At 42.5% G+C, this 23,329-nt stretch overlaps 1 protein-coding gene across 1 annotated transcript in view; it reads right to left on the reverse strand.

The window, feature by feature from the left end:
- Nucleotides 1-990: 990 nt before the first annotated feature.
- The window catches only part of COMMD5 (COMM domain containing 5), a 28,891-nt gene continuing 6,552 nt past the window's right edge, over nucleotides 991-23,329 (reverse strand). Inside the window, exons 4-7 of the mRNA XM_073361363.2 lie at nucleotides 19,064-19,114; nucleotides 11,594-11,689; nucleotides 8,136-8,211; nucleotides 991-1,251 (exon numbers count right to left, since the gene is read on the reverse strand). Of these exons, the coding sequence (XP_073217464.1) occupies nucleotides 1,150-1,251; nucleotides 8,136-8,211; nucleotides 11,594-11,689; nucleotides 19,064-19,114 (325 nt within the window). The 3' untranslated portion in view covers nucleotides 991-1,149. The remainder of the gene's footprint in view (nucleotides 1,252-8,135; nucleotides 8,212-11,593; nucleotides 11,690-19,063; nucleotides 19,115-23,329) is intronic.

Raw genomic sequence — 23,329 nt, forward strand, 5'->3', positions numbered from 1 at the left:
GCACCAGATGACTAGATGGCGCTACTGAGTCAGAAGATCAGCAGGTAGCTAATATAATCCCGTCCTTAAAAACTACAATACACGCTACGTAAAATGCCTTTGACAGGTAAATCCCATGGTTCCAACGCCTATGCGCTGTGTTGTCTTCATGCTATTACCCAGCCTCCACACCTCCCCAGCAGCAAAACTCACTGAAGCCTGGGTTCATGAACACATGCATCCCTACTCCGCAAAGCACTTAAACGCATGCTTGCTGTCCCATTGAAGCCAGTGGGACTTAAACACAGGCTTAAAGTTAGGACGGTTCTTACGTGCTTTTCTCAAAAGGGATGACTTAAGCATGTGCGTAAGTGCTTTCCTGAATCAGGATCTCAAGCACCACTGCGCTACCTTTCTGCTCAAGAGGAGTAGGAAACAATGGGCAACAAGAAGCTTTGGATTTCTGCTTGGAAGTCCAGCAGGTAACCAGAGCAGCATGCTACATGGAACAGTTGCCCACCCATGACAACCTGGTGAGGGGCTCTTACAGGCTCAAGTTCCACCCCCCTGCTGTTTGCACAGCTCTAGCTGGTTGGACTAGATTTCTTCTTTCCCGCTCCACTGGCTCCCAATTTTCTTTAAATTACCTTTTTAAACTGTCACTGCACCTCACTCACTTGTGGAGAATGCACATATTTTGAGAACAGACAGCAATTTGATTTGTATGAAACTTGCTCAATTTCCTATATTTGTCATGCTGTTTACAGAGAGTTTTTTTAATTTCAAGCATTGCAAAGTTTTTTTATGTTACATATGAAGGGGCTTTCGGTAGCAAGCTTTCTAAAATAATTAGAGATGAATCATTATCATGAAGCAATGGTTCTTACATCTATTAGGACAGTTATTTTAAAAATGTTTTGATGAATCATACAGAAGCGCTCACAAACAGTGGATTATACCATGTTCATAAGTATATTTCTTAGGAGAAAATAAGTTTGAGAAAACAGCAGAGGCTTTTAACACTTTAATTGAAAAATATTTACAGCAGATGTTAGAAATGTTATGTTACAATACTGATACATGCAAAATGGTTCTGGATCTTTATTTTGCATTTCACAATTCTCTTTCAGGTTTTCCAAGTGGTTCTATTAATTTGCTGTTTGGAAGTGTTCAGTCCTGGATTTTCAGAATGCTTCTTTTCTCCAGATCATTCATTTCCTTCAATATCAGGGCAACGTTGTACCTTAATTCTTGAAACTTTACAACTGGCACCTGAAACATAAGATTCATTAGAATTATGACTCATCTGGCTAATATACCCATGCAGACAGAAAACATTCGAGAACATCAGGCCCATATAGGTTCAGACAGGTTTTATAGATTTTAAGCAAAAGATCAGAGGCTAACAAAATGCTAGGTAATAACATAAGAATGACCACAGTAAGTCAGACCAGTGGTCTATCTAGCTCAGTATCTGTCTTCCGAGTGGCCGGTGCCAGGTGCTTCAGAGGGACTGAACAGAACAAGGCGATTTATCAAGTGATCCATCCCCTGTGGTCTAGTCCCAGCTTGTGGCAGTCAGAGGTTTAGGGACACCAAAGGCATGGGGTTGCATCCCTGACCATCTTGGCTAATAACCACTGATGGACCTAACCTCCGTGAACTTATCTAATTCTTTTTTGAATCCAGTTATACTTTTGGCCTTCTCAACATCCCTTGGCAACAGGTTTCACAGTTTGTGTGAAGAAATACTTCCTTCTGTTTGTTTTAAACCTGCTGCCTATTCATTTCATGGGGTGATGCCTGGTTCATGTGTCATGTGAAGGGGAAATAACACTTCCCTATTCACTTTCTCCACATCCATCATGATTTTACAGACCTCTGTCAACCCCCCTTAGTCGTCTCTTTTCCCAGTCTTTTTAATCTCCTCACATGGAAGCTGTTCCATCCCCCTCATCATTTTTGTTGCCCTTCTCTGCACCTTTCCCAATTCTAGTGTATCTTTTTTGAGATGGGGCAACCAAGGAGGCCACACAGGATCAACCAATCATGATTTAGTAAGTTACATGGCACTTTGCACTATATCTAATACAGATGCAGGCAAGGAGTTTGTTGCACCTCTGCAGATTATAAAATGCCTTTGGGACTCTTCAAGACAAGGAAGCTTTGGTGGTTCCGAGCTGCGCTGGTTTTTAAGTGCCCACTAGACCAGGGGTGGGCAAACTTTTTGGCCCAAGGGCCACATCTGTTAATAGAAATTGTATGGCGGGCCATGAATGCTCACAAAATTGGGGTGGGGTGCAGGAGGGGGTGAGAGCTCTGGTTGGAGGTGCGGGCTCCAGGGTGGGGGCCAGAAACAAGGAGTTCAGGGTGCGGGAGAGGGCTCCAGGCTGGGGAATGGGGTATGGGCTCTGGCTGGGGGTGCAGGCTGGGACTGAGGAGTCTGGGGTGTGGGAGGGTGCTCCAGGCTGGGGCGCGGGGGTTCAGAGGGTGGGAGGAGGATCAGGGCTGGGGCACGGGTGTGGGAAGGGGTGCAGGCTCTGGCTGGGGGTGTGGGCCAATGGGAGTTGCAGGGGCGGTGTTTGGGGTAGGGGCAGCAGGCAGAGCAGAGCCCCCTGGTTGCCCCTACGTGGAGGAGCTGGAGTGGGGCCATGCCGCTGCTTCCGGGAGCCACATGGTGCGGCCCCCAACCCTGCTCCCCGCCTGGAGCGCCGGTGCGAGGAAAGCCCCAGACCCTGCTCTGCAGCAGGAGCTCAAGGGCCGGATTAAAATGGCTGGCGGCCCAGATCCGGCCTGCAGTTAGCTCACCCATGCACTAGACTCTCTTCTGTAACTTTACAGCAGCACAGGAAAAGGTGGAAAAACCCACCTAAACTGAATCCGACGCTGGCCTCCGGTCTGCTCAAACGAGGAGACTTTTTTATTTTTAGACGCAAGATGGTGGTTTCAGAACATCAAATATATTTAAAAACAAGTTGTTCTTTTTTAAAATAATTTACATTTTGCAGGTCAGTCACAGCCAGAACGTTTTGAACTGTTTGGATAAGTACTGGAGTTAAAAAAAACTCTGAGTCTATTCATGCTCTGTAAATGGGAAAGTAGTTATGGGAGATGATGCCTCAGGTATAACAATGCGATTACAGGACAATGGTGCACTGTTAAGGCAGTTACGAAAAAATGTGGCCGCATGACTTTATGCAAAATGCACATTCAGATAACATTAAAACCAGCACGCTGGCTGTATTCCTATTCCCCCCCCCGCCCTCCCTTCTTCTGGAGGTGAATAAGAAGGTTAAACAAAGTTTTATGATCCCAGTCACTTAACAGGATGTTTATGCTGATTGACAAAATACAATAAAATATGTGAGAACCAGTTTCGCCTTCGAGTTATCTTCCAAGCTGAGGTTTCTTTGTTCCCTGCTGGTTAGCATCCTAACGACTAGGGGCAAAATCCGCTCATCAGATCCATGGGCTGGATTAGAGATAAGCTGCAGAAGTGATGACTTATCCTGGCTGAAATGCACTAGGAGGAGTTACCCAGATGCTTCCATGCTCCAAATAAGGATTCTTGCAGCCTGTGCACATTTCTGCAGGCCCCAGTGGATCTTCAAATGGGCATTTGGTCTAGCTAAAACAAAGAGACCTTGAGTCCCTGATTAATTGAAGTACAGGGGTATATTAGGTGGTATGGATAATATACTCTTTACACTTTATCTTCGCTACAAAATGGCATTGTGTTAGAACATTGCTGCGAGGAGACCAATTAGCTTATAGGATGCAGACCATGATTTTGCAGTTGGTGTACATAAGGAGGATGCACGTTCAGCATCATGTCAGCCCCATGATGTTTAAACCTTGATCTGGGTAGGCTGACATGACGGAGATAACTTATCCTTGTCTCAAAGTCATGGTTAGCATCGTTCGCGAATTTGACTATTCACAGTCATATTCTCACATGACATTCACTAGCGAAGTGATGCCCTTAGATAGAATAACTCAATGGTTTTCAACTTTTTTCATTTGTGGACCCCTAAAACATTTCCAGTGGAAGTGCAGACCCCTTTGGAAATCTTAGTCTGTGGACCTCCAGGGGTCTACGGCCCACAGGTTGAAAACCACAGGAGTAACTGATGTACAGTAACAGCCTCAGATGTGATTACAATTGGAAAATAGATGGACAAATGCATAATATATGTCCGCTAATGTCAAGGTCTTAAAGCAAAGGCTAGCCAAGCAGATTGTTAATGAGGCTGAGGCTATTGCTACATTACAGAGCTTACATGGTTACAGAAATGGAATGCCTCTTGTGCATGGGTTCATGTAAAAATTGCACCCATATTCCTCATTTCACTTGGAAGACACTCATTTTTCAGCATGAAGAAACAAATCTAATGGATTTATCTTTACCACTGCAAACCCCAAGAAGCCAAATGGGGGCAGTGATCTATTAATGCCGCCAGACCCCTTGTGAGACTAAAATGTTCCTTCCACAACATGAAACTCCTATCACACGTTTGCTAAGCATAGCATGGACCACCAGTGAAGTGAGAGGAAGTCAGCACCTGATTGTGACTCTCTCATGCAGCTGAGTAGTAAAAGCGTTTTTTTTTTTTTTTCACTTAAACGACAGGCAAGCAATGTGCCTCAAAATGTTGCAGTCCCCCCTTCTTTATTTAACCACTCAGCTCCGGCAAACATGGCTTGAGACAGAAGGGTCAGCAGACCAGAGGGAATATAACTTTTGTGTGTGTGCAACAGAATAATTTTAAAGTACTATTCATTGTGGAACAATCCTTTGGATTAATTATCTTGGTCTTCCAGTCCAAACACAAACATGCCTGAGCTAGCAGGTCACTGTGTGTGCATGTTTGGGCATGAAGGAAACTTCAGAAGTGGAGAATGTTTGCCTGCTTGAATAAGGCACTTTGAACCAGAGGACAGATTTACCTCCAGATCTATTAGAGGGGCTCTAACATGTAGAAATCCTGCTCACATCCAGTTCTGCAGCACCCAGATCTATGTGGCAGGTGGATTAGGATTCAGAATGAGATATGCTGCTTGTGCATGGTGATTTGCATGCACTAGGGGAGATGCAGCAGCAGATCTCCTTGACAGGACGGCTCCACCTTTAAAAAGGTGCAGAGTTGCATTGCTGACTGCCCTTTTGGTGTCTGATGTCCCCTCTGGGAAGAAAAACATGGAACCTCGAACCCAATCCTGGCAGTTAAGGGAAGGAGGAACTGATTTTCCAATAGATTTTTGAAAATATTTGTAATTTTCAGTTGTGCTCATTTGTTTGGGTAGGGTGAAATTCACTCCTGTGCAGAAGTTTAGCACAAAGCCTATGCACCACTTAAGTCTCAGGAGCTGGCCTCTGCACAGTGATGAATTTCATCTTTTGTCATATGGCATCTTAAAGACTTCACAATGTAGCAAATCACAGTCAGGCCTTTCCAAGCAGCTTTATGTTAAGTCTTTCTGTGAAACAGTTTTCCACGTTAAACACAGTAAAGGTTGTGAAGCCAACCATTTAATCCAATACCTGGCGCATAACCACCAGATAACTAATGTATGAATTGAAGCCAAAAGCACTAACAGGTGAACTACTCATGCACACAGCGTTATTTATAGAGTGCAGCATTCTATTACAAAAGTCAAAAGTACAGACAAGTTCATGCCATTTTCTGGGAAGGCATTATGTACAATGACACAAAAAATGCCCTTGCTTAATTGGAAGTAAAAAAGGCACCAAAGTTTTCTGCTCTCTTTCTGGAAGCAGGATGTGTATTAAAGAGAAAGTGAGTAAAGATACCTGATAATTATCTTCTGTGGCAAAAGTAACAGGCTTAGTGGGGCATCTAGCATTTCATAAATTGCTTCAGTAACTTCCCAGCCATCAAAAAAACATTGTCTTATTTTAAGATTAAAGTCAATAATAAAACTATAAAAAGTGTTAATCATCAGAAATCATGCAATACTACTTCGGAGTGATTACTATTTCTTTGGAAACCAAAGTTTCAACAAAACAGATTCATAGATATTTAGGTCAGAAGGGACCGTTATGATCATCTAGTCTGACCTCCTGCACAACGCAGGCCACAGAATTTCACCCACCACTCCTGCGAAAAACCTCTCACCTATGTCTGAGCTATTGAAGTCCTCAAATCGTGGTTTAAAGACTTCAAGGAGCAGAGAATCCTCCAGCAAGTGACCCGTGCCCCATGCTACAGAGGAAGGCGAAAAACCTCCAGGGCCTCTTCCAATCTGCCCTGGAGGAAAATTCCTTCCCGACCCCAAATATGGCGATCAGCTAAACTCTGAACATATGGGCAAGATTCACCAGCCAGATATTACAGAAAATTCTTTCCTGGGTAACTCAGATCCCATACCATCTAATATCCCATCGGGCCTATTTACCATGAATATTTAATTACCAGAACCATGTTATCCCATCATACCATCTCCTCCATAAACTTATCGAGTTTAATCATAAAGCCAGATAGATCTTTTGCCCCCACTGCTTCCCTTGGAAGACTATTTCAAAAATTCACTCCTCTGATGGTTAGAAACCTTCATCTAATTTCAAGTCTAAACTTCTCAATGACCAGTTTATATCCATTTGTTCTTGTGTCCACATTGGTACTGAGCTTAAATAATTCCTCTCCCACTCTGGTATTTATCCCTCTGATATATTTATAGAGAGCAATCATATCTCCCCTCAACCTTCTTTTAGTTAGGCTAAACAAGCCAAGCTCCTTGAGTCTCCTTTCATAAGACAAGTTTTCCATTCCTCGGATCATCCTAGTAGCCCTTCTCTGTACCTGTTCCAGTCTGAATTCATCCTTCTTAAACATGGGAGACCAGAACAGCACACAGTATTCCAGGTGAGGTCTCACCAATGCTTTGTATAACGGTACTAAAACCTCCTTATCCCTACTGGAAATACCTCTCCTGATGCATCCCAAGATCGCATTAGCTTTTTTCACGGCCATATCACAGTGGCGGCTCATAATCATCCTACGATCAACCAATACTCCAAGGTCCTTCTCCTCCTCCGTTACTTCTAATTGATGCATCACCAGCTTATAACTAAAATTCTTGTTATTAATCCCTAAATGCATGACCTTACACTTCTCACTATTAAATATCATCCTATTACTATTACTCCAGGTTTCAAGGTCATCCAGATCCTCCTGAAGGATATCCCTGTCCTTCTCTAAATTGGCAATACCTCCCAGCTTTGTATCATCCGCAAACTTTATTAGCACACTCCCACTTTTTGTGCCGATGTCAGTAATAAAAAGATTAAATAAGATTGGTCCCGAAACCGACTCTTGAGGAAGTCCACTGGTAACCTCCCTTGAGCCTGACAGTTCACCGTTCAGTAGGACCCGTTGTAGTCTCCCCTTTAACCAATTCCTTATCCACCTTTCAATTTTCCTATTGATCCCCATCTTATCCAATTTAACTAATAATTCCCCATGTGGCACGGTATCAAATGCCTTACTGAAATCTAGGTAAATTAGATCCACTGCATTTCCTTTGTCTAAAAAATCTGTTACTTTCTCAAAGAAGGAGATCAGGTTGGTTTGGCACGATCTACCTTTTGTAAAACCATGTTGTATTTTGTCCCATTTACCATTGACTTCAATGTCCTTAACTACCTTCTCCTTCAAAATTTTTTCCAAGACCTTGCATACTACAGCTGTCAAACAGGTCTATAGTTACCCGGATCACTTTTTTCCCCCCTTTCTTAGAAATAGGAACTATGTTAGCAATTCTCCAATCATACGGTACAACCCCTGAGTTTACAGATTCATTAAAAATTCTTGCTAATGGGCTTGCAATTTCATGGGCCAATTAATGGGCTTGCAATTTCATGGGCCAATTCCTTTAATATTCTTGGATGAAGATTACCTGGGCCCCCCGATTTAGTCCCATTAAGCTGTTTGAGTTTCGCATGCCCAAGAAGAAGATAAGAAATCATTTTGGCTGGAGTTTCGTAATATACTGTGTGTGGCTGCACAGAAATCAGAATATACTAAAGAAAAACAATGAATTGTCCATGAAGGCTTTAACCTTTTTAATAGCAATTTAACTTTCTAAAAGGAACGTAAAGTGGATCTCTCTCTTTATCTAGTAGAATAAAGACTTACTTCAAAGCGATGAGCTGTCCCATCCGAAAGCTTCAGCAGCATTAAAATGGACGGTTGCAATGCACGGGCCAATGAACTGAAATTATTTACATGATTAGTATTAAAATAGTACACATTTGCACTGCTATAATATAGCATTATAGGTTAACCCTTTCCGGTGTCCGAGAGAGGTCCCATAGAGCTCACATGAATCATTTCCAAACATTTCAATCAAGCATTCACATTTGGCTGGGTAGGAAATTCAGAGGAACACAAATTAACAGAACCCTATCAAATTCACTTTCATACTGAGGTAGCAGACTAAAAAAGGAGCTTTTATATTTAAAAGGAAATGTATTCAAACTTGTAATCATGACAGATGATAAGCCAAAGTCAACCCTGGTGTAATTCCACTGATTTCTACAGAGATACAATAGGGATGAAAATCGCCCAAATACTGTTAGCAAAAAAGAACACAGACCATCTTCCTATGTATCTTATGTCAAGCAGCACTAAACAACAGTGCCCTAAACCCTTCCATTCCTCTTCTGCTCTAAACTGCAGCCCCAGCTGGGGAATCAAACTCTCCTGGAGACTGTGCTAAGTTTGTGGCTTGCTATTTTGTTCCAGAGTCTATTTGGTGACCAGAGGAGTGGGAAATGAGTCATCCCTGTGCTGTCTGCACCAGCGTATGTTGCCAAAGCCAGGTCAGGTACTGACAAGCATCAGAGCTGGAAGCCTGGGATCACTCTGCTTCCTCATCTCTTCAGCAGAGGCGATGGCCAGATGACAAGAATTTCTGAGGGGGCGGGGAGTGGCAGGGTGACTGGAAAGGAAAATAAAAGGGAAGAATACAGAAAGTGGAAGACATACTGTTCCTGAGTTGTTTGGAAGGAATGGTGAAGCTATTATGGGGCTCTCGAGCCATTGAGGCTAAGGTTATTTATCTGCATGGTTTGCTCTATCTTAGAGAAAGAATTTGCAGTGTAGTGGCATCTGAGTGGAACTCTTTAGAACAGGGGGTCTCAATCTTTTTCTTTCTGAGGCCCCCCCAACATGCTATAAAAACTCCATGACCCACCTGTGCCACAACAACTGTTTCTCTGCATATAAAAGCCAGGGCTGGTGTTAGGGGGTGGCAAGCAGGGCAACTGCCTGGTGCTCCATGCAACAGGGCCCTCCATGAAGCTAAGTTGCTCAGGCTTTGGCTGCAGCCCCACAAGGCAGGGCTCAGAGCCCCAGGCTTCAGCCCCATGTGGTGGGGCTTTGGCTTTCTGCCCTAGGCCCCAGCGAGTCTAATGCTGGCCCTGCTTGGGGACCCCCTGAAACTTGCTTGCAGCCCCCTGGTTGCGACCCACTGCTTTAGAACACACCTCAGGGCACTCCTTAGTTGTAACTACCCTATCTGCTTTGTATAATTCAGTTCAGTCAATGGCGAGTGCCCAACATCCTCCGCGCTCTGAGTTGGCTGCACAGCTAATAGTTAAAAGTTGCTTGGCTTCCAATAGTTTGCTGCATCTGTGGGTGCAGGGTAATGTCTCAAGCAGACAAATGCTGTGTCTTCTTTGGCTAAGTTTTGGCCAGTATTGCCCATTTTGGGTCGCCATAGTGCACCAGATCCATGGGCCTCTTGGTTGGTAAAGGACGGCAGTGAGACACCATGGCCACTGTTGGTGTTATGCCAGCGTCTCTTTGACTGAAGGTAAGGAGACAGCTTCTCAGGGATGCACTGGTGGGTCCACTACTAAAGAAATTATCTTGAGCCCAACAATCTCAGCTACTGACTCACATTGCATCTTCCTCTTTTGGGAAAGATTACCTAGAAGATTTCCTCTTTTGGGAAAGATGACCAAGCAGTTACACCAGAGTCAGCACTCCATATTACCTTCAACCTGGTCAATCTCGGTTCAGACCAAGTCTGAGGGACAGAAATTGCATGAGCAGTACTGGTCACTCTTTCTTCCTGGCTCTGCCCAAAGACAACGTATCTACGTGGCTAGTGTAAGATGTGACTTTGGCCTGGCTGATCATAAATGGCTGTTCACAAGACTGTGAGATCCCTAGCAGGAGTAGACAGAACTATTCTGAAATGGATTCACTCCTATTCAGAAAAGTGGTCCCAAGGGGTAATTATGGATGATTGTTTATCCACCCAAGAGCTCTCTCATGTAGGGTACTGCAAAGGTTCTGCTCTGTTGTCTCTCTTAGTCAATGTGTAAATTAGGCTGCAAGGAGGCTTAGTAAGGAGACAAGAGCTGCTGTGTCTGTAGTGTGCAGATGATATTCAGCGCCACTCTTCTCAATTACAGTTGATCCCACCAATGGATCTGAAAGGATAACCAGACATCTAAAGGAGACTGGGGTTCGAAGGATGGTTGGCTGACCGAGGCTCAGTCCAGGTGAGACAGAGACAATGTTAGAAAGTTGGGGAAGCAGCCAAGTGAACTGGCTGGAGTTATCTCAGCTGCAACGTGTGTGGGGCCATGATCAGTAAATCAGGGGTGCAGTTTAGACTATTGTTGGAGACGCAGGTAGTAACTGTGCAAGAGCATTTTTTCCCCATCTGCTTGGTAAGGGGAGTGTCCTCTTTGGTTTCAAATGTGTACTGACCCATGCCTTTGTCACTTTGAGATAAAGACTGTTGTAATGCACTCTACTCAGGGCTACACCCTGACACCACTTAGAAACTGCAGCTAGTTCCAAATGTGGTGGCCTGCTTACTAATAGTATATGCTGGAGCTCACAGCACTGCTGCTCTAAGAGCTGCACAGGTTGCCTGTGGGCTTCCAGATGAAAGTCAAGGTGGCAGTCTTGGGTTTTAAGGCCCAGGTTACCCAAGGGACTGCCTCTCCCCTTGGACCATACAAACACAGGTGCAGTCAGGGGAGGCACTAGAAATGGAACTCCTCTGATACAAAAGAAAAGGGAAGTTTCCTTTTACTTCCATGCTTGGCCTGCCAGAGTCCAGCTTTATCCACCTTCTCCACAGGCTACAAAGCTCATCTTCCTTTGTGGTGTTTGGGGAGGGGACGGGATGTGGTTAGCTGTTATATGGTGTTATTACATAGTGGGATTGGATTGGGTTACAATTATGGCCACTGGAAGGGCACTAATTAAATTTATTATTGTGCATTTTAAAATATTGGAATATTGAATATGTCACAGAGCTTCATACAAATACAGGGAGGGGAGCTTCTAGCATGCATATTTTAGAAATCTAAACAAACAACAGAAGGCATAAAAATGCATGAACTGTCTTAACAAATGATGCAAGCATTTCCAACAGACTGATCTGATGTAACAGTAGCCCTGTATATAACCTGATTTGTGTGTTACTCAAGGTTATCTCCATACCGTACTGTTTAACACTGCATGCAAATCTCACAATGAGATATATTTTAGCATTGAGAAGTGGCACTGCAATTAGAGTTTAGAGTTGGAAAACCCTTTCACTGGTCCCGCAGGCTTTTATTCCTTACCTTGTGGATATAGCCACGTCCACTCTCCACTTAATGTCATTAACACTTGGCAGCTTATTTCCTTGTTTCATAGTTGTGGCTTCAACAACAGGACGCCTGGAAGATAAACCAGGGAAGGGAAATTATGAAGCATATGTGCAAGGCAAAAATCTAAAGGGAAAAAAATCTCTCTCAGTACGAACAAATTTCCCCTCTGCGGCTAGCATCATTCAGAGCAGTCTGAACAAATCAAGGTTTTGTAAAGGTGCTGCATCTTGTGCTCAGACTACACACACACTTCTCGCCTTTTGCTGCACTTTTCAACAGATAATTTATCGAACTACTGTGGGTAATTTCAGTAAACGGGGGTCACAGTAATGATCTGCCAAAGGGTTATGGTAGAGACCTGAGTGCTGAAATTGAAATCAAAGTAATATATGTCAGTGATGCACTATTAACAACTAGGGTCCCTCTGCCAATAATATATTTTTATCTCCATGTGAGGCCAGCACTAGCAAATAAGAAAGGAAAAAGAGGGTTTAAACACAGAAATTAAGATGTGCCAACACCCTTCTCCCCAACTGCCCTCCCCATAGCAAACACATACAGCACTGCTGCAGCAGAGCACACCTGATGTTCACATCAGGGAGCAGTCTGAAGCATGCAGTAAAATGTCATCTCTGGGTCCTTGTTAGAGTAGGTAAAGTGGATTAGATCAAAGTTCCTTATGTAATGCTCAGTCACAGCAAGCCCCGGCATGACTTTTATGATTTTGTCTAGTCTAATAAATGAAAGTTTTGGCTTCTTACACATCATATTTTGTAGCAAGAGTCACACATGCTGTGTATTTCTATGAGAAAATGCAGTTGATGCTGATTAAACTTCAGATGCCTGGCAGTCTTTAAAATTTTAATAGCATCTTAAACTCAGGGTAAGTAAACAAGCCAAATCTGATACAAAGACACAACAAGCATCCATTTTTAGGTGTACTCATAAAACTGTCTCCAGAGGTCTGCTGGGGAGACAGTCTGAACTTTGTGTTACTCACCCTTTTTTTTTTTTTTGGACTAAGCTTCTTGTGCCAGGGTAAGTTATTTATGGTACATTTCAAAGCTACTCCAACCAAGGGCTGGATGATGCTTCACATAATCTAATTACATATTTTATTTCAGAAGAGAGTCCTCTTTTCACAAACAAGGATACATTCGCTTGATAGTCTAATGGCTATCTCTACTCAGATCCAGGCGTACGGTTTGCTTGGTGTCTGCTTATAATTTGTCCAGAGAAATTAGCAGTTAGACAAAGGTGTGTAACATTGACAGCCTAAGGTAGTATGATGTTCTTGTGTAGAGCAAAGGCAAAAAACAAACAAAAAAACCACAGGTTATTTTCAGAACTGAGAGGCATCCCTGGTAGTGTGGACAAAAACATGAGCAGAGGAAATAGATCATCTGGCTCTTGCCCATAGTCAGCCCATGGATAAGAAATAGGTCAACCCAGCTGGGTGCGACTATGAGGAGTCAGAGCCTAGAAATGGGCATTAGCAGAATCCTGACAGGATTAAACATTGTAAGCATGCCTTCCCCTCAATGGCAAGCTGCTACAGGGTATCGTTTGCAGGAAGATCTCCTCAAAAATACCCACGCTGCAATTTCTTGCCTTTGTACATGCTAATGTCAGTCAGTGGAAGACACTTCAATTAGGCAGTAGGCTCTTGGGGGGAGAGGTGGAATGAGAAGTATTTTTCCATTTTCTAGGTTGGGATGGTTGGTGTTAAAGGTCCACAGTGCAAACAAGTGTGACGAGACTTAGCCTCAGACTCTCACTTAGAAGTCACAAAAACTCTGTGGACAAAATTTAGACCTTTAGTTTGGTGCTGGACTGATAGCTATAAACTTCTCTTTTCAGGGTAGTTTCTTTTTCAGTCAACACCTTCTTAACCCTCTCCACCCAGTATACAAATGCAGCTGGAAACGGAAAATCAATGCATGAGAACACAGCAAAGATGGTAGAAACACAGCAGCCAAAGCGAAAAGAAATGGGACGTTGGTGATAGGAAAAGAAGAGTTTATTTACACTACAAAACATAAGACACTTTTGACTTCACAGAGTCTTCACGGCGCCTGCTGAGACTCTTGTCTTCAAAAGCACTTTAATTAAATATATATATATATTTTTGTAAAGCGTGTCCACCAGTGACCCCACGTACGATCAGCATGCAACGCTTCGCACAGAACTGTCTGGGAACAGTGTGAGTGAAGGAACACTGGGATGCACCACATTACACTTGGGACATAATGATATTCATGGGGACCTAAATTAATGTGTCACAATACCCTAAGCAAAATGCATTGCCACAGGAGAGCATCTGGAACGAACTACCAATGTCAAAATTAATGACAAATTAATTCTGGACATAGCAGCATTTGCCTAAAAGGAATGTATGAAAATACTATTGTGTAACAAGAGCACACGAATCAGTGAGACATACAGAACCATGGGACCCACTCTAAGCAACGATCTGACAATACAGTAATCTGGATTAAAATTAAATTGTACTAAGTTTATTGTAGGTATTAAAAGTTGGAGAATCTATAGTAATCCCTTTCAAAAAGCAGCTTTAATTTCTCGCAGTTTATCTGATGGTGTCTATCAGACATGCTGCTCTTCTCCCTTTATCTACACAGCTTGATGTGTCTGAAACTGTGGAGATATAAAGAGAAATACGATTTTTAATTTTGTAGAGCTTTGGAACTGTCTTTTAAGATGCAAAATTATGTGGATAGGCCAGAATGCCTGGGAAACGATAAAAATAAGAGGTCAAATGTTTCTCTGAAATGGATTCCTCTGGGATATGTAGTTCATATGAGTTCTGAATCAAAACATCTAATACTTCTCACGCCAGTGGTCATGTACTTAGAATGACCATACATACATTTATAATTCATTAAGAAAATGTAGGATTAGGTGTTAGCTCATGCAGCAGATTTGCATGGAAATGATACATGGTCCTACAGGTCCCTCTGTTCTGGTTCTCAAACATGAAGCCAGATTACATTGGATAATCACAGCTGGAGTTAACTCTTCTGAAATTAAAAAAGCTAAATTCTCTAACACAATAGCGGCCTGGATGAAAATAGATAATTCATGCACATTCCACCCTCCCTTCAAACGTCTCTCTCCATCGCCAACATTTCACTTGGCGCCTATGAACTCTGCATTCTTACATCTACCATGGTGTAATTCAGAAAGACGATTACAGAAAGGAAGAAAGGAGTAAAATGTATACCTGCTCCCAAGTAGTCTGTACTTTGAGCAAAGAGCCTAAACAAGGAAAATTAATAATAGTTTGAACTTCTGTAGCCTCATTCATCCATTTGCTTGGGGTAAAACAAAACTACCAAGAACAAGGAGAAAATTATATCAAATAACAATGCTGGGCTTGATTCTGACACGGCTGAGTGCCCTCAACTCTCAGTGAGGAGCACTCAGCACATGCAAGATCAAGACGTTTATAAATATGGGGAGAGATTAAATAAAGGTGGAGGATCCGTCTGGGAGAAAGGACCCCCTAGAGGGGAAGAAAAATAGGCTGCTCTAATCCTCCTTGATTTGGTGTAGCTCACTAATCCACTAAGCGATCAGGTAAACGAATTCTGACTAGTGCAGCACCATCTATTAACCCTTCTAGAGTGTCATCAAATCACCTGGATTGAATTCTCAAGTCAATACGGCTGGATGACTGAACTCGATCTAGGAAAGTCTCTAACAATTACAGCACAGCATACGGCACGACACACGTTGTTAGACTGTTAATGAAGCATGCTAATGAATATACTCTGTACAATGCAAGTTATAGAAAGCTTAATGACGATGAATAATCATAGAAGTATAGGACTGGAAGGGACCTCAATAGGTCATCTAATCCAGACCCCAGCACTCAAGGCAGGACTAAGTAATAACTAGACCATTCCTGATAGATGTTTGTCTAACCCAGTGGTTGTCAACCCGCAGCCCAATTAGTACACAGCTGTATGCTAAAAAATATCCAGGTTCCGGCTGCCTGTCCCTGCATGTGGGGGTCCAGGTCCCGACTGCCTGGCCCTGCGCGTGGCAGGGTCTGGGTCTGGGTCCTGACTCCCTGCCTGCCCGGCCCCCACTGGTCTAACCTGTTCTTAAAAATCTCCAGTGAAGAGATTGGGTACCTGTCTTCTGAGACAATTTGTTCCAGTGCTTAACCACCCTAACAGGAAGCCTTTACTAATGTCCAACCTAAACCTCCCTTGCTGCAATTTAAGCCCATTGCTTCTTGTCCTATCCTCAGAGGTTAAGGAGAACATTTTTTCACCCTCCTCCTGGTGACAACCTTTTATGTACTTGAAGAGTGTTGTCATGTCCCCATCTCAGTCTTCTCTTCTCCAAACCAAACAAACCCAATTTTTTCAATCTTTCCTCCTAGGTCATGTTTTGTAGACCTTTAATCATTTTTGTTGTTCTCCTCTGGACTTTCTCCAATTTGTCCATATCTTTCCTGAAATGTGGCGCCCAGAACGGGACACAGTACTCTGGCTGAGGCCTTATCAGCACAGAGTAGAATGGAAAATTGTTTCTTGTGTCTTGCTTACAACACTCCTGCTAATACATCCCAGAATGTTGTTTGCTTTTTTTGCAATAGTATTACACTGTTGACTCATATGTAGCTTGTGAATGACAATAACCCCCACGTTCCTTTCCGCAGTACTTCTTCCTGGACAGTCATTTCCCATTCTGTATGTGTGGAATTTGATTGTTCCTTCCTAAGTGAATACTTTGCATTTGTCCTTATTGAATTTCATCCCATTTACTACAGATCATTTCTTCAGATCGTTTTGAATTTCAATCCTATCCTCCAAAGCACTTGCAACTCCTCTCAGCTTGGTATCATCTGCAAACTTTGTAAGTATACCCTCTATGCCATTATTTAAATCACTGATGAAAATATCGAACAGAACTGGATCCAAGGACACATCCCAGAGGGATTCCACTCGATAAGCCCTTCCAGCTTGACTGTGAACTACTGATAACTACTCTCTGGGAATGGTTGCTTGATTATTTGCTCCATTATCTGACCAGGTACTGATGTTAAACTGACTAGTCTATAATTCCCTGGAGTTGTCCTTTTCCCCTTTTTATAGACGGGCACTATATTTGCCCCTTTCCAGTCCTCTGGAATCTCTCCCATCTTCCATGAGTTTTCAAAGATAATGGCTAATGGTTCAGATATCTCCTCATTCAGCTCCTTGAGTATTAGAATGTATTTCATCAGGCCATGCCAACTTGAAGACATCTAACTTGTGTAAGTAATTTTTAACTTGTTCTTTCCCTACTTTAGCCTCAGATCTTGCCTCATTTTCACGGGAATTCTCTATGTTAGATGTCCGATCGCTACTAATCTTTTGGTGGAAACAAACAAAAAGGGCATTTAGAACTTCTGTGATTTCCACATTTCCTCTTACTGTCTTTCCTCCTCATTAAGTAACAGGCCTACCCTGTCCTTGGTCTTCTTTTTGATTCTAATGTATTTGTAGAATGTTTTCTTGTTACCCTTTGTATCTCTAGCTAGTTTAATCTCATTTTGTGCCTTGGCCTTACTAATTTTGTCCCTACATGCTTGACTGAATTTTGTCCGTAGATGCATAATATCTAACTCTTACACAGCATTTCCATCTGTTGGGGAAAGTATCATTATCCCCACTTACACATAGGGAAACTGAGGGACAAACCCAAAATCATTCGGAGTCTCCCAAAGGAACTGCTGGTTTCCACTGCACTTGACTACTACTACTGGAATTCTGTGACACTGCACAATGCAGAATTTGTGCAGAATTAATGTTCCCTGCAGAATTTTATATTTTTATGCAAAATTTGTGATTTCCACTGAAATGCTTCCTTTTTCCAGTTTTGCGTGTTTCAAATGTATTAGTTATATATACACATAACGTCTCTGTGTGCACATGAGCCTGAACACATCCCCCTCTGCTCCCATCTATCACTGAATGCCCCAGCACTCCTGCCCGCACCTGGCATGGGGGCATGCATACCACATCTGGAGACAAAGGGGTGTCAGCTGGCAAACCATGTGCATGACCCAAGCCACACAAACACCCCCTCTCCCTCCACACTCACCCTTACATACACACACACACACACTCACCTTTTGCTGGATCTCTCTTCCCCATGCTAACAACCTATCCTAAACAAAACTCACCAACCCCCCTCCCACTACAGTGGTGTGACTCAAAAACCTTACAATACACATAGAAGCTTGAACTTGGACAAGACATGACAGACAGACACAAAACAGTCCTTTAGGATGCTAGCGCCCTCTTAGGCCAGGTCATTACAATACTTTTGTATAACCTATTTTTGTATAATGACTTTGTTTAAATGCAATATTTAATTTCACTGAAACAGAACATAACTGTCACCAAAATATATCAAGTTCTGTATTAATACGCCTAGTAGAGAATCTATTTGCCAAAAAAAACATTTCCTGAATTTTTATTGTTGTCTGTATTGTTACAGACATACTTGCTGATGGGTATTTTGAAATAAATTACCAAAAAACTGAAACTGGTGTGATTATATTGTATTTTGACAAAATATTCAGAATTTTTAAATATTGTGTGCAGAATTTTTAATTTTAGGGTGCAGAAATCCCCAGGAATACCTGACACAGTCTGGGACTTCATCACTTGCCCTCAGTTGCAGATATACTAGTTGAGATTTTCAAGGCAGTTCAAGAGATTCAGCTACATGTCCTCTGTCCAAGCAGTGCAAGAACTGTGGCTAAATTCCTTGCACTGTTTTAAAAACCTCAACCATTATTTTAATTGTCCATACACATGAATGCATTAATCATGGAGGAACAGTGCATAAAAGTAAATATGACCCCTGATTCACGGCGCTTGCAATGCAAATCATATTGAGCAAAAGACAAACTACACAGACTGAAGACTGAATCTTCATGGGGAAGGTCAGAGATTTGGGGAAAAAACAATTTATATGTTGGGATTATTATTAGTGGTGGGTCATCAATGAAAGTCCCTGTAACAGCAGTGTGCCTTGAGAAAGGGTTTAAATGTGGCAAGAGAAGCTGCTTGCTGCACAGAGGTATACTCTTCAACAGACAGTCACTTTACATAGAATCCAACTTGTAGGGTGAAATCCAGGACCCTGCTCATTGGGACCAGGTTATCACCCACGATCCTTTAGACCAGTGGTTTTCAACCTGTGGTCCATGGACCCTTGTGGGTCTGCAGACTATGTCTAAGGGGCCAGCAAAAGGTTGTCGTTACCATAGAACAGTGGTTTTCAATCACATCTAAGATTTCCAAAGGGGTCAGCACCTCCACTTGAAATTTTGTAGGGGTCCACAAATGAAAAAAGGTTGAAAACCACTGCTTTAGACTTCTGATGAGAGCATGTAAATTGATTTATAAAATTACTAACCTGTTACCAAAGACCACACTGGCAAAGTCCGTGATGAACTCTTCTGGTATCCTTAAAGAAAAGGTCAACAATATAAGACAAATATATAAGTGTTTTGTAACCACAGATACACACCCTTCTCTCTCCAAGTTATGTAAACCACTATATAACTCAAAACAAATAGTTTTATCAACATTTTACATTTTTTCCTCAGTTAGAACTGTCATCAGATTTTAAGCAATCACTGAAGTTCAGTCAAATTGCGAGCAACACAGCCTAGCAGGATTCCACTACCTTTTAGAGCAGGGGTCTTAGGAACTCCATTTCACCTTTCCCTCCTTCCTTGGATAGCCTTTATTCTCTAAAGCAAATGGTTAGATACATCAAGTGTGAATTTCAAAGGTGCTCAGCACTGGCCTAACTGCTCTCAGTGAAGTCAATTGGAGTTTTACCAGTACTTTAATGGGAGCAGAATTAGGCCAATGCTGGGTACTTTGGAAAATTCCAACCAACACTTTTTGATTTTACTTCCATCTTAAAGTTCAAGGGAAAGAGAATGAAAAGATTTGCAAAGAATGGCACCTCAGAGTGATGTGGAAATCTCTGGAATAGCTCAGAGCACTTATTAAAAAAAACATGTTACATGGAATGTGCAATATTATTAATCATTCACATAATGCCTTAGTGCACACAGCAATCAAAGATCAGAAAAGAAAAGGAAAGGTCCCTGGCCTGAATGGCTTATTGGTTATAGGTGGGATAGGAACAAACAAGAACAAGGTAAGAATTTATCGGAGTGGTGTGTGGCCATTAGATCTTGAATGCTTAATGGTAAAGGTGGATTTTAAATAGCTTCTTGAAGGGGAAGTATGATTTACATTAGTGGGGAGGGTATTCCCAGCATATGGAAACACATGGAAGAAGGCACAGAGAGGGAAGTGGGCAAGAGGCACAGAGGAGTGCTTTTCCGTGTCCCCGTGTGTGTCCTTCTCCATGAAAGGCAATGGTCCTACAATTCAAACACTGTCTGGGCAAGTGTTTTACCTGAAACACCCCAACAAGGAACAAGTTTCCATATTGCAAACAACTCTTCCTAGCTCCTCCTCTGTAAGGGCTGAACGAAGGGGACCTAATGCTATATATCAGTGCACTGTGTTTATTGTCCCAGTGTGGATTACTCAAATGCATAAGAAGTACTAACGCCACCTTTGCAACTGCATTATTTCTGCAATTCAACTTATGTTTTCGGGAAACCAACCATATGCAGACATTGTCCCTGGCTCAAGCAGCTTACATTTTAGTCCAGTCACAGGAGGAAGAGATCAGAAAAAGAGTACTGAGCTAGAGACGGTGTAAGTATCCAGCAGTGATCATTTTGCAAAGGATTAGTTGAAAAGAATGTTTCAAGGAGGGATCTGTGGGACCAGGAGCAGGCTGCGAGGATACCCTTCTCCAATGTTACTGGACCATGTGCTGGCCTGAGCTACAAAACTACTAAGTGTGCACAGAAAAATATTCCTGGCAGTGGTCACAGACTCACTTCCACTGGCTCAGCAGCTTCTGTATTGCTAAATGAAAGGTGAATTTGAGAGGTTGCTATTCTCTCTGATGAAAGTGTATGCCTGGAGATAACCTGCGTGTTGTGATACTGGATGACAATTAGAGACACAACCCACAGTGATGTAATCAATCCTAAGTGGGCTTGCCCTCCCTGCCTCCTTTTCCACTAGATCTATTGAGGCTAAGACCCGGGGTAAGGAACTAAAGACCATAAAAGCAGCTGTCAAGCTGCTGAGAGTTACAGGACCTTTGCCTGTCCGATTCCAGCCAAAACAGTTTTCAGTCTCACTGAAGGGAATGGTAAAGACTATGGGGAAGACGAAAGCAAGAATATGACTCAAGTCCATAACTTCTGGTGGAGAAATGACAGACAACCTGCTGTCGCTCTGTTCTGGCCAAATTCCAGCAGCTAATCAATATAGGAGCTGTTGCTCAGCCACATGTATTCTTCATGCATGTGGTCCTGGTGCCGATGAGAAATCTTGGCCCAACGACCCACGCTAGTTGATGCACATGGAGATATTTCTTTGGTTAATGAATACATCCCTGGGGCAGCGAGAGTGCGCTTTGTCTCCAGCCCAGATACGCTGTGCAACAATATCAATGTCATTTCCCATGAGAATCACTGAAGCTGTGAAAAGAGCCAACACACCTATATTTCAAAATCTCTCTGTATGTCCTTGTGACCAAAAAGACACTATTTACTCATTTAAAAATCTAGCCTCAAGGTGAGCAGAGACAGTGATTTAAAAAAATGATTTTCATTCAGAGATGAAAATGTCAGAAGACACCTCCCCTTAACTTAACTAGCTTATTAAACTCTCCCGAGGGTGCCAGAGAAGACTGCCAGTGTCAACTTCTAGGTCTGAGAGCAGCATGAATGTACAGGCAAGTGAACTTTTGTGGCTACGCCAACCACATTAACAGCAGCAATGAGGCATGTATATTGTCACTCTCATATACTTTCTTCTGTTAGTAATCCAGGCCAATCCTGTAACCAGAGTCACCTAGGCTGAGTAATGAAGACCTTCCTCTGGGGAAAAAGGTTGGTAACAACATGATTAATCTATTAGTGGGAGGGAAAAAAAACCCATACAAGTGTGAGGCAATGGCACTGTGGTCAAGTGGCAAGAGCGAATGTCAGGACTCCTGGATTCTATTTCCAACTCTAATACTGACTTGTGCTTTGGAAAGTTTCATTTCTCAACCTCAATTTCCGCTGTACAACAGGGATAATATTTACCTACTCACAGGTGGCATGGAGGTTTTATTATTTCTTGAGCACATTAATGCACTTCTTAATGTATAACACAGGGAAGACAAGGCTCCTGCTTCATTCTAGGGCAGACAAGCAACCACGTTCAGACCCAGTACACCAGCTGTTCAAGGACTGGAAAGTCAAATATCCAAGTGGTGCAGATTTATTTTAAAAAAATGGGTTAGTGTTGAAAGGGCTTCTTAGAAAAATGCAAAGGAGGCAGAACAATACATTGACCTAGATGAAGAGGGAAACTGTCCCAAGCAGTAGGGGTAGCATGGAAGGTGACAGAAAGATGAAATGGGGACAGAGTATAAAGAGGGGTGGGGTTAGGCAGGAGGCTTGGATGGAAGGAGGCGATAACTGCAAACGACTGGATGTGATTGCCAGCAACCTTGAGGAAAAGTAGCCTTGGTGGAATGAAAGATTAAGAAACCAGAATGCCGAGGAGCTAGGAGAGAGAATGTATGTAAAATAATTTGAGATCCTGTCACAAAAGACACTACACAGAAGCACAAAATATTAACACAAATAATGCAGGGTACAGGTTGCATTTTCTCTTATTTCTCCCCATTTCAGTGTTCAGCAACAAACCATGAAGATCACTACTATGCAGTGAGGACTAGCTTATAGTGCCTGAACTTCTATACCAAGATATTATCTCTGGATAGACTGAAATGGATTTTACTAAGTCTTTGTAACAAACATTGTGATCGCTTGTGCTAATTAGCCAGCAAAGCACAGCTCAACAATGCAGTAGGATTTCACGAGCGTTATATCATTGTCCTTTCAAAGCAAAAAGTAGGCCAGTTCCTCAACTTCTGAAATGTTGTCATTGTCTTAGCAAACATACTAACAACAACAAAATATTGCACAGCAGGTGTGTGTGCGCATGTCACATTTGTATAACCTACATTAAGGACTAAATTGTGCCATCTCCCCAATGTGTGAAATTTAATGCATGAGTTCAATGCCAAATCATATCTTATACAATGCCTGAATATTTCTCCTGGCTTCACATGACCTCATTATCAAAGTAGTACATGCAAATTACATCTGAATGGGACCAGGTTATGTTACACTCACCTCACACAGCTCAGTTGATATAATGGTAATAAGAAAGTGATAATCAAGCTCTTTTGGGGGAGGTGGGCAACGGATGGAAGGGGTGAGGCAAGGATGAAGTGGCAGGCTCAGCTCTTTGTTATCTTGCATTTGAAGGATGAAGTCAATCCCTTATAGAGTTCTCTCAGCAGGTCCATGGGTGTGATGCTATATTGATCACTCTGACATTTTACAACAAACCTAACTTTGAAGAGCTGTAATTTTTTGTTAAAAAGGTAGTGTTTGGTGAAAACTTCTGGTCTAACAGCCCTGGAGCCTCAAATCCGCTATCTACAGAGCAGGTACAGCCCAGGCAGTAAGAACACAAGTTCCTTTGTACCACACTCTTTGTGTGTCTCAGCCAT

The sequence above is a fragment of the Lepidochelys kempii genome, chromosome 9 (assembly GCF_965140285.1).
Source record: "Lepidochelys kempii isolate rLepKem1 chromosome 9, rLepKem1.hap1, whole genome shotgun sequence".
Lineage (NCBI taxonomy): Eukaryota > Metazoa > Chordata > Testudines > Cheloniidae > Lepidochelys > Lepidochelys kempii.